At 43.2% G+C, this 12668-nt stretch overlaps 1 protein-coding gene across 1 annotated transcript in view; it reads right to left on the reverse strand.

Annotated features, from left to right (window-relative positions):
- Window positions 1-12668, reverse strand: part of ttc28 (tetratricopeptide repeat domain 28) — a 96167-nt gene that overhangs the window by 30807 nt on the left and 52692 nt on the right. The window contains exons 3-5 of the mRNA XM_076094527.1: window positions 10585-10732; window positions 5842-6114; window positions 5622-5752 (exon numbers count right to left, since the gene is read on the reverse strand). Of these exons, the coding sequence (XP_075950642.1) occupies window positions 5622-5752; window positions 5842-6114; window positions 10585-10732 (552 nt within the window). The remainder of the gene's footprint in view (window positions 1-5621; window positions 5753-5841; window positions 6115-10584; window positions 10733-12668) is intronic.

Here is a 12668-nt window from a genome sequence, read left to right on the forward strand (position 1 = left end):
GTCCCTCAGGCAGCTCTGATGTGGGGGTATTCACTGGCAAAGGAATAAACAGAGAATTTTCACATTAATTATATGCAAAAACAGAGTTTATGCTGCAGGATGATGATAATAAACGGCATCCGAATACCGTCAGTCTGCCGTCTACATCTCAGTTTAAACAACAGACAACGTTTCCAACTGAATGAACAGATGTTTAAGAGCAGGAGCAGAGAACATGACAATGACAAGGTGGAGGATCTATATAATATCTGTTATAAATGAAGCGTTTAATGTCTCTCTGACCGAGAGGAAAGACACATTTTAAATACTTTATATATTACTGGGTATATTAGCAGTGTAGTTCTGTATTATATCATATGTCAATAAGTGTTGTATGAATGTGGAGTAATAAGTAGAATATAGTAGAAGTGGAGAAGTATATTTTAGCATAAAATACTCAAGTACAAGTATGTCAGAATTGTACTAAAGTAAGTATTTGAGTGAATGTACTTGGTTACTTTGACCACAGGTGAAGTTTCCTTCATGAGCATCAGAGTGGAAAGATGAAATGATCTCCGATGATCTTACAGACGGTGAGAAGGAGTCCTTGATGTCATCACAGCGACACTAATGAAGTTAGAGCCGCTCTGAAAACCAGCTTCAGGCTCACACGTTAGAGCAACGACATGACTTTGACCTTTCGGAGTCAGAGACGCGATAATGAAATGTTTGCAGGTTTGAAGAACGTGAGCGAGAGGAAGCTATGAATTATTGAAGAGGAGTTATTAGCATGTTCATTTACATCCCAAACCATCTTCCTCTGATTCACACGAGTGTTCGTCGAGGAAACATGAGAATAAATAAAGGTACGAATATGAATTCATCTTACGCTGAAGTAGATTATACTATTTCTATAGAAGGAAAACAAACTCAAATATTTCCACTCAGCTATTTTAACCCTTTGTTTCCACGTGTCTTGCGCTTAATTTAATCATTTATTTTAAATTCTTTACAAAATGCACCGAATCACATTTTTTACCAAGACAAACAAAAGGAGGAGCCGCTCAAAAAACATGTTTGTGAAATATTCGGTCATTTGACCGAAAACATTTATTCCACTGGTCTAATCTTTAGCGTTGCATTATGTTACTTTTAATAAAAAGACACTTCAGGTAAGACAACGTTACATCTGTGCGTGGAACATAGCTAAGCTAGCTAGCTAGCATTGGGGACGTACAGAAGTGACCATATTAGGACTGAGGAGTGACGTAGAGACGTCTCTGGTAGAGACCTGTCAATCACTGTGTAGCCCCGCCCCTAAAGCATCCCCTGCTTTATGGTCTGTTTGACTCTAAATGGACCATAATGTACTAAATGAACATCATGCTGTATTGAAGAAGACTTGAAACTAGAGATTGAGACCATAAACTCATGTTTACAATGTTTACTGAGGTAATAAATCAAGAGAGAAGTAGAGTCATTTTCTCATAGACTTCTATACAACCAGAGGAGTCGCCCCCTGGTGGACACTAGAGAGAATGCAGCTTTAACACATGAAGCATCGGCTTCACTCTTCAGAACTGGAGGTTGCTGCCTGGTTATGTCTAAGTTCATTTCAGTTTACCGTCTCCTATCACATGCTTTTTAATACAAAATCTGAATTTGTAAAGTAATTAAAGCTGGAAAATAAATGTAGTAGATTAAAAGTGTAAAGCTGCATAAAACTCAAGTACAAGTACCTTCAGAAAAAAATTAATCAGAAATTCTGACATAAACATACTTTGCTCTACTATGTGAACAACGGATGCTTCAGTTGAAATGATTTTTAATAAATCCCTTTAAATCTTAATGAATGTTAAAAAGTGAAAACAGCCAAACTGACCTTTAGCGGAATTTACCTCCTAATTAAAATCAGGACAAACTGCTTTTCTCTCTGCTGCCGTTGTGTGTGTGTGTGTCTGTGTGTGTGTGTGTGTGTGTGTATGTGTGTGTGCATGTGCGTGCGTGCGTGTGTGTCTGTGTGTGTGTGTGTGTGTGTATGTGTGTGTGCATGTGCGTGCGTGCGTGCGTGTGTGTGTGTGTGTGCATGTGCGTGCGTGCGTGTGTGTGTGTCTGTGTGTGTGTGTGTGTATGTGTGTGTGTGTGTGTGTGTGCATGTGTGTGCGTGTGTTCGTGAAAAGACGACAGCACACACCGACTGAAATCCCAATTCCCAGCAAAGTGATGAGCGTAAACACATAAAATCCAGTTGACACATCTCTCCGAGGCGGGAAGAGGGAGATTTAATAAATGACGCGGAGGCCTCTGTGTGTGTACAGTCAACCGGCCAGACAAGTGTTTGATTTCCCTCAAGGACACAACGTTTCCCCCGAACGAGAAGAAGAAAAGAAATCCAATCATGTTGTGTGTGTGAGAGCCGCTGCACAACGTTTATGTCTGCGTTTATATACGTAGCAAAAAGATGGAGAGACTGACAACACTTGTCATTTTCAGAAAGGAAATCAAAGATAATATGAAACCTGTCAGTATTCAATTTTTATGCTAAGCTAAGCTAATCACCTGCTGGTTGTAGCTGACTGTTCTTTTTGTATTTTGGAAAACTCAATTTACAGTGCACGTGCAGGATGTTTGATACATGTCCATTCCTGCACTAAATATGTATATAGAAGAAAGTAAAAGTACACGTGTGATACACACACGTGTGAGAAAAAGATGGAGAGACTCAATGGGATCAAAGATAGGATGCAACCTGTTGATGTTATATTTTCATATAATGTTGAAGGGAAATCTCATTAAAATCCTGCTCAGTAAAAAGGAATCTAAATGAAGAGGAAGACGAGCAGAGACGGAGGAAGATCCTCCTTCATGCTGCTGCGCTCGATAAACTGTCCAAAACATATGAGCTCTTAACCCTCAGCATGGGACGAAGGAAGAGATGAGTTCTCCTGCTGCGTCGCGGAGAAACCACAGATGTGAATGAACTCAAGTCGGTCTGAAAGTCTGAGTCAGCACAAACAGAGGCAAGAAGGTGTTTTTAGCTAAATGTTAGCTTCCTGCTAAGAATTCAGATTTGTCTCATATTGAGAATTTTCACAACAAATTAAAAAAACAAAAACAACGCATCGGTCTCAGTGTAAGTCGTGCGTTATGATTTTTTCCAGATGACAGATTTGAAAAAAACGCATGTGAAAAACGTCACTTGTGCAAAAGCTTTTCATTGGTTTAAATGAGGTGAACTTCAACCTACAACCTGAGTTTGTTTACAGCACAGAAAGTAATGGGGGGAGGACAGTGGTGGTGAAAGAGCTCCATGTGTAACATTTCACAATAAAACATGAAGCAACCAGGCGGCAACCTCCAGTTCTGAAGGGTGAAGTCAAAGCTTCATGTGTTAAAGCTGCATTCTCTCTAGTGTCCACCAGGGGGCGACTCCTCTGGTTGTATAGAAGTCTATGAGAAAATGACTCTACTTCTCTCTTGATTTATTACCTCAGTAAACATTGTAAACATGAGTTTATGGTCTCAATCTCTAGTTTCAAGTCTTCTTCAATACAGCATGATGTTCATTTAGTGAACGCTGAACGTGAGGCTTCAAAACGTCCACAAAGCAACGAGAGGCGTCTTGATGACGACGTCCTGTTCTTATATACAGTCTGTGGTTGCAATCCATAAAAGAAGCCTAAGAATCGACCATAGAGACGAAGAAACTCCTCTCTGGCACACATTAAACATCAATCATAAACTTCATCAATACACTATTTAGACCATAAAGAAAAATCTCCAATAGTTAGAGGTGACGTCTTCAGAGATGTTGTTGTTTTGTCCAAACGTAAAGAAAGATTTCACAGTGAAAACAGAGAAAAGGAACTAATTCTCAGACTCAAACGATTCATTGATTACCAAAAACTGTTGCTTATAAGCGAGTGTTTTGTTTACAAAGCCATCGCACTGGGCTGAATACCATTATATTATAAAGGTGTTGTTTGTAACCTGTGTGTTTGTTAACCATCAGCTCTTTGTTTGGCAGCACGCCGTCTGGAAACACACAGCGGGAGATATGGATTCCTGTTTGACGGCCGTGTTTCAGTCGCCTCAGGCTGTGCACCTGTAAGAGGAGAGGCTCGATAATCCGCCCGTCAACAAACACACCTGACATTCGACTCGTCAGAAAACACACACACATACACGCACACGCACACACACACACACACACACACACACAGACACACACACTGCTCTCCTGTCTGAGGTTGTGGAACAGGAAGCTGCTCAGGAACACCAGCAGACACGATGTGTTCTTCCATTAAAATGAACTTACTCAAAGCCTCATTCGTCTTACTGACAGCTGTTCAATCCGCCGCTCCACATCCAGGCTGCAATCACATGCTGTTAAGTGGCCGTGTGTGTGTGTGTGTGTGTGTGTGTGATATCGAGCTGTGTGAACGTCCAGTGGAGCCTTTAACAACACAGCTTTAATAAAGATGTACATTACAAACACCTACAGCAACAGCTAGAAGATATATAACAACAATAACAATAATCAGCCCAGCGCTGCAGTCAGTTCTGAACCTGCAATAACTATATTGATCCAAAGGTGTTGAGTGTTGTACTTTATACTTGTGAGAGGAGAGCTGAGGGAGAACAAAAGAGAATATGAAGAGAAAGTTTATTTATGTAAAACCTTCTAACAAGTAGAACTATGTTGTTAATATCGAGTTATTGTTCCTTCAAATTCAACTTTGATATCACTGTTCGTCAAGTATGAAGCTAGAAACAATGCTTTCAAAATGCAATATAACTATATAACTATAGATATATAACTATATATATACTGTGTATATACTGTACTTGTGGTGCAACAGAGAGTAGTTGATCCATAATCCGTAATAATGTTTGACGTTTATGACTTTAGGGGGTAAATGATTCTTATCGGCCGACGCGGCTCATCGATGATCAGATATTGGCAGCAAAATAAATACGATCCAGAATCTCTAAAAATGATATTTGCAGCCTTCTGTTTCTGCAGATCTGATCTGTGACTCAAAAAGCTGCGATACGATCTGAACCGTGAGTTTTGTGATCCGTTGCATCCCGACACTAAACCGTGTAGATGTAAGATAAGATTGTATTTTATCAAACTGAATCTAAACATGAAAGAAAGATCGAACTCGTCCGTTAGATGTTGTGTGTTCTGGTCGACGGTGTTCACAGATGTTTGTGCACAAACAAGCAGAGAAAACAAAGAATATCGAAGATCAACCAACAACAAACATTATTGATTAACACACACACACACACACACACACACACACACACACACACACACACACACACACACACACACACACACACACACACACACACACACACACACACACACACACACACACACACACACACACACACACATCTCACTCCAGAACTTCTAAAGTACCGATAGCAGAACCGTTAACTCCGGACTTTATCGATACTCCTTGTTTTTACTCGTTAAGAACCGGTTCCCGTTAAGAACCGGGGTTCGGGGGCTTCTCTACTAACTGTGCTCTCCTTCATTCTGTGGATGAGGTGAAGGGCGCCGCACTGCAAACCTACACAACATGCGTATGAATATACATGAGCTCTCTCTCTGCATTCAAACGTACCTCCCTGTCCTTGAGCTTCATGGCCAGCACCAGCTGGTTCCTGTGATTGGCCAGCGCTTCTCTGTAGCTGCCTTTGGAGAAGAGGGCGGAGCCGAGGTTCCCGTGAGCGCGGCATTCCCCCGACTGGTCCCCTGCGGACAAAGAGACAAAAGAGCGTGTGACGTTCACTGTCCTCGCCGTCCGTTCGCTCCTCACCTCGCCCTCCTCTCCTCTTCCATACCTAAGGTCTTGGTCACCTCCAGGTCCTGCTGCATGTAGGCCACGCTCTTCTCCGCGTTGCCCAGAGACCAGTAGGCCGAGCTCAGGGCCGAGAACACGGAGCCGCGCAGCTTGAGGGAGCACGTGCCGATCTTCAGCCCGGCCTCCAGCACCACCACGGAGGCGCCGTGGAAGCTGTGGGTCAGCAGCTCCTGACCGATGACGGACACGACCACGAACGGGCTCTTGTCCAGCTTCATCCTCTGCAGCTGCTGGTAGGTCGGCTCAAGGGAGTCTGTGAGGGGGGGGAGCACAAAGACGCCGGTGAGGTGATGTGGGTCGGAGACACTGAACCCCAAGTACCTTCACAACAGAACACTCATCCTAAAGCAGCTCAGAATGGGTTCTGATTCGTTGGAACTAACATATCCAACTTATTTATTATCCAACATCGTTAACTTGAACTAATGTAAATGCTTTGGAAACCTTATAATAATTCCAAAACACGATTAGTATAGCTAAACCTGTTGGTATGGAGACGAAGCATGCAGCTGTTGCACCGTCAGTAAATCATTTCTGGGTGATTGGAGGGAGAATTAGTGCTAATGGCTGCTCCTGGTCCTGAGGGGGCGACAGCCAAGTGGAGCAGAGACAGAGCAGAGCTGTGACTCCTGGATTTCACCATCTCTGCTGCTGTGATTCTGCTTTGCACTGAAGTAACCGGAGTAGTGAGTCAGAGCAGAACAAGTCCAGCATGTGCACCTCTCATTGGGCTTTGCAACAGACTGTTTGAACAGTTGTTGAATTGTTTAACAAAGTACCTGCATGTTACTTACCTTCGTCTTATTTACTTTAGATCACAAGAGATAAAAGCTTTCGTATTGCAAATGTACGCATTCATTTAATTCAACACTCTCATCTACTGGCACAGATACATTGCACTGTATGAACACCACATTATATGTGTGTTACATATAATTTAAGCACCGATTAAACGGTCCTTTCTTGCCTCCTTGCCCTCTGCTGTGCTACTGGAGCATCCTGCTGACCTACAACCTGTCAGATATTATTCTGGACCCACCCAGAATTTCCAGCCACTGAGGGTCCATCAAGTCTGGTCAAGTGATGATCATGTGTTTGGTGGAGGCGGAGACATTCCAGCTGTTATTTTACATGGGACAGAGTCCACCTCCACAACGGTCTGTGGGGATATTTAGAGGATTTTCCGCCCTTCTGTGAGCATTTTACAGTCAAATCATGTCCGTCTCACTCACTGAAGGACTGCAACAAGGTTTTGCGGATAGAAATAACTAATTTACTCTTCGAATCCAAAAGTTTAAATTAATAAGCCATAGAATGCACATTTGCTTACACAGTATTTCTGCTCGAGTTACAGTAGTTTAGCAAAACTCAACACTCTCTTCCTCTTCCTCCAACTTCCTGTTCAGAGGTGCAAGAATAAAACAGCTGCTGCACCTGATCTATCGCTGCTGACTGATGAAATCTATGGCACCGTTTAATCAAGAGACAACTCCCACTCTGACGTTTCACAACTCATTCAATCTTTTCTTCTTTTTGCTTTCCAGACGTGTGCAACGCTTGACAAAACATCCCGACATCAGGTCACAGTTATCTGCATTTTATGCAAATGAGATGAACTGCAGCGGTTCTCCGTAGTCTTAGCAATACGACGCTAAATTGCAAAAATAGGTGGCGATGTAAAATGTTGCCAATTTGAGGCAGAGCTTAGTAAACATCCCCCCGGTAAGAATTGGAAGGATTGCCTCTCCTTTCTAACAACCTCTCAGCACATCATCCTATAAAAGAGACATCAGCAGGCCCCACAGGAGCCAGATAGGCCAGAGGAGGGGCCCCTCTTCCACGCTGTTAATGCTGCAGCTCCCCTCCTGGGCTCACTACACACCGGCCTTCTCCATGGTCCAAACATGTTGCCCCTTCCTCCTGCTTACTCAAGCATGACGACTCCTGGTAACACTTGATACTGGGCTTCTTAGCTTCTGAGGCGTGCTTGCTTTGAAGCTTATGGGAGATGGAGTTGTTTTTTTTGAGGTTGCAGCCCCCGGACAGCAGAGCAACCTCCCACAGTGCATCAGATCTGCACAGTGATGCTTCTGCAGGAGTTCAGGGACACGCTGCGTATCATAGCTGATGATCAGACTCAGTCCCACGGCAGTCTGTGAAAAATTCACGAAATTAAGTCGGTTGGTTTCGTGGACAGGTACACGGGTTGTACGGGTTTATTTGTGTCGCTCGGCACGACTTTGTTTTGCGTTGAAAACTGAATTTAGGTTCAGGCAACAAAACCAGCAACAGTTAGGTTCAGGCAACAGAACCACCAACAGTTAGGTTCAGGCAAAAGAACCACCAACAGTTAGGTTCAGGCAACAAAACAACCAACAGTTAGGTTCAGGCAACAGAACAACCAACAGTTAGGTTCAGGCAACAAAACCAGCAACAGTTAGGTTCAGGCAACAGAACCACCAACAGTTAGGTTCAGGCAAAAGAACCACCAACAGTTAGGTTCAGGCAACAGAACCACCAACAGTTAGGTTCAGGCAAAAGAACCACCAACAGTTAGGTTCAGGCAACAGAACAACCAACAGTTAGGTTCAGGCAACAAAACAACCAACAGTTAGGTTCAGGCAACAGAACAACCAACAGTTAGGTTCAGGCAACAAAACCAGCAACAGTTAGGTTCAGGCAACAGAACCACCAACAGTTAGGTTCAGGCAACAGAACCACCAACAGTTAGGTTCAGGCAACAGAACCACCAACAGTTAGGTTCAGGCAACAGAACAACCAACAGTTAGGTTCAGGCAACAAAACCAGCAACAGTTAGGTTTAGGCAACACAACCAGCAACAGTATTAAAAACGATGTCACGAACAAACGGACATGTGGTGTGTTCCCTGTACATCAAACTGATAGATTGCCTTTTGTGACTATTTCCCTGTGATCGCTCTCAACAGATAATAACACAGAGTGGTTTCATTCCACCTGCTGCAACAGAGCCGCTGCTCATTTGGTCATTCTCCAGACGGCCTTGTGCTCAACACGCCCCGTCACGCTCTACCTCAAAGGGAAATATTGTGAATACTAAAACTAGATATGCTCTCCAGTCTGCCGGCAGATGCAAAATTCCACACGCACAGACATTTGCTGTAGCTTGCCAAGCAGACGGCTATTCCCAAGAAGCCGTGCTCTCATTTCGATACAGCTGAAGGGTAAGAACATAATCCTGCCTGCAAACCATTCTTAAATTGTATGCACTCCTCCTTCATCTTCTCAGGCTGTGGAGAGCTGCACATTGAAGTGCACTGGGAACGGTGGGATGAACAGATCAATGACACACAGGAATCTACCTTGTAAATATTTCATCATGAGCTCCACGAGAAGCAGACTCACGCTAACAAACGTGTAGCAAAGCAAACCTGTCACGGTCCTCTGCTCTTTACTTTAAGCTCGTTATAGTCTTGAATATGGACATGGAGCTAATCAGAAAATAGATTTGACTAATAGATTAATCATATCTCCACTAAATTAGTACTTGCTGCCTCTTTGCCCTCTTCAAACTCAAAGTAACGGCTCTTGATATGTCGCTAAACTTCAAACTAAATAGATTCGTTTTGGTGACCGTCTGGATGTTCTCTGATGTCATGCTTAAAGATGTTCTTCCTTTCATTTCATTTTCATATCAGAAATGGATCAAATGTCTGTGTGTAATGTGTACAACTGGGGCCATTAGGTGAAGAAATAATAGAGTCACAGAGCCGGGGGAGGAGGGTGATATTCAGAGAACATCCCAGAAAAAACATTTGATATTCTCTGAGACTAAAGTGGCAAATGTACAAGAAAACCCTCCACACAGGAAGAAGAACAACAACACGTGTTACTCATACATCCATACATCCATACATCCATACATCCATACATCAGCGACTCTCCACAGAGAGGAAAAAGAAGTGAGATGGTTCGCTCCTTGGCTCGCCAATAAAATGCTATCAGATCTGTAACTTTGTATTGGAAATCTGCAAGTTCAGATATCAGTAGGATGAAAAACGGTATCGCAACATCTCTTCCCAACATTAGGGAAGAATCTAAACTAAAATCTAGACTTGAAACCCATTTGTTCTTGTTTTCATACCACTGACCTGAGAACAGGCATCACTAATACAGTAACCTGTCACTGGGAAGCCAGTGAAGCGCTGCCTCATGGAGGATGCATCTCCTCGCTCCCTCTGGCTGCAGTTTGAGTTCACATGTGGATGAATCTGCCACCACATGATACAGAAGGAGATTGACCTGAGCAGCGAACACAGGTGGTCCTATGGATTCAGGCAGCGGTGGATGTGAGGGGATGCTGATGAGTCCAATCTCCAGACACTGTTTTCAATTTCAACTCCTACAAGTGTCTCTTTCTATTTCATCTGACTCGCTTGTTTTATTTATTTTCTACATCTCTCTTTTCTCGCTCTTTGTCACATCAAAATGTGCATCCACTTCTTTGAGAGATGTGAATCATCAGACGGGTCGTCTTTTTGTTTCATCCCAGAGGAGAGCCGCGGAATAACAGAACAAAAGAACAAAAGAAAAAGTGGAAACTTGACAGTTTCCCCAAACGCCGACATCTCACTCTGCCCTCCTGAAAACTTTCAAACATAAAGTTATGGTAAAGGAGTGAAACTAATAAATGCACGAATCTGTTGTTGGACGGATGAACGATACAAACACAAGACAGAATGTACCTCTGAGGGGCGACTTCATGGCGGCCTCCACCATGCCGACCAGCAGCTGGAGACTCTTGGGGTCCTGGGCGAGGCCGGAGGCGAACGCTGCCAGGGCGTCCGCATGACGGCCCAGGTACTGCAGGGCAACCCCCTGACGAAAGTAGGCCTGCAGGAAGAAGACACAGTAGAAGGGGTTATGCGAGGCTTTTATTCTCTTGATATTGAATCAAGATGTCGGCGGCTAAAATGATGTAACTGTGGCTTTGTTTTCAGCCATGCTAGCGGATAGGTGTTTGTTTTTATCTCAGTTTTGAGTCGGTATGATTCATCCTCTGGGGATCATGAATGTCTGCGCTTGTTGAGACATTTCAGTCTGAAATACAGACCAACATACAGTGGTGGAAGAAGTACTAATACTTTATTACTTAAGTAAAAGTAGCAATCAAAACTTACAGAACTACAGAAGTATTTGCATCAAACTGTACTTAAAGTCTATATACTGTGTAGCTTGTGAATCAACCTGCACAGCACCGATACAGCATGCACACAGTCTACACACGAGCGGCTCACACTTCATCAGGACCCCTCGTGCATTTCACAGCAACATTACAGACAATGAATCATGACACGAAATTCATGAGGACACACAAACACTCTTCTTCTCTCACTGCCGACCAGACTGTAACTTAATTGTCCCGTCTCTCTCTCTCTCTCTCTCTCCCCCCTTTCATTCCTCCCCCTTTTTCCCCTCGCTCATTCATCATTCTGCCCTCTCGACTCCCATTTAAACATAATCTGTCATGACACCGAATGAATGAAGACAAAGAGGGGAGGAATTAGATTACATGGCAGCTCCTGTCCTGGCTGCCACTTTCCAGCACTCGCACCGTCTTTGTCCTCCTCCTCTTCTTCAGACAGCCTCATTGAAACGAATGGAGCCGAGGGTCACGGCTAATCTAATGTGCGAGGCCATTGTTGGTGTTGGGAGATGAACGTGAACGGGACACGGTGTCATTTCACCGTTGATTAACACAAAGTGGGATAAATGGTTGGTAATTACAGCCGGGGTCGTCTCCCTTAAAACGCTGTCATCATTTTCAATTATTGACCTTATGTTTGTTCCATTTGCGGTTTAGTCTCCTAAATTGCTGGAGCTTTTATTGGCTATAAATACAAGTCAAAAGTTGGATCACACAGAATACTATAACTCTTTCAAAGTTGGGCAGACACATCTGCGTTTTAGGAGGTTATATGAGCTCACAGAACCTGAACAACCACAGACATAAGATTAAAACGACCATGAATACAATGAACTCCCACAACTCTGAATCAAAATGCATCTCATGAATAAGTTTCATATCAGCCTTGTATCACACTTGCAGAAGTGCGCACTGACACGTAATCAACGCTATGAAACGATTGGTTTAGACAACAAATCTGCTTGTTTAAGGTTAGAAAAAAGATCATGGTTTGTGTTAAAATAATAACGTTAACAACCGCAACTAGCATAAATATATAAATAACAAACGCAATTAGTAGAATATCTTACGCAACGTTACATAACAAGAGTAAAGTCAACCTCCGGTTCTGACGAGTGAAGTCAAAGCTTCATGTGTTAAAGATGCATTCTCTCTAGTGTCCACCAGGGGGCGACTCCTCTGGTTGTATAGAAGTCTATGAGAAAATGACTCTACTTCTCTCTTGATTTATTACCTCAGTAAACATTGTAAACATGAGTTTATGGTCTCAATCTCTAGTTTCAAGTCTTCTTCAACACAGCATGATGTTCATTTAGTAGATGGTGGTGCATTAATACAGCAGTTGTCGTTGCAGACACACCTGCCAAAGATTTAGATTTTACAGAGTGCACCTTCCTAGCGTGTAACGAGCAGAAACTACACAATTCCTGTGAACACAGAAGTTTAATTTGAAAAGACACAATGCAGGTAATGAGCGGAGTCAAAAACGGACTCTGGAGGAGTAAATGGAGCGTTGTAGTTTCAAGCGTAGAGCCACTGACCAAGCGTCAGTATTTGACAAGTTGGTAGTGTTTGTATTTGTAAGCAAACTCGTGATGTGTAACACCAGTTGAGTTCCCCTTT

The sequence above is a fragment of the Anarhichas minor genome, unplaced genomic scaffold (genome assembly GCF_050575085.1).
Source record: "Anarhichas minor isolate MPS153535 unplaced genomic scaffold, ASM5057508v1 ptg000002l, whole genome shotgun sequence".
Lineage (NCBI taxonomy): Eukaryota > Metazoa > Chordata > Actinopteri > Perciformes > Anarhichadidae > Anarhichas > Anarhichas minor.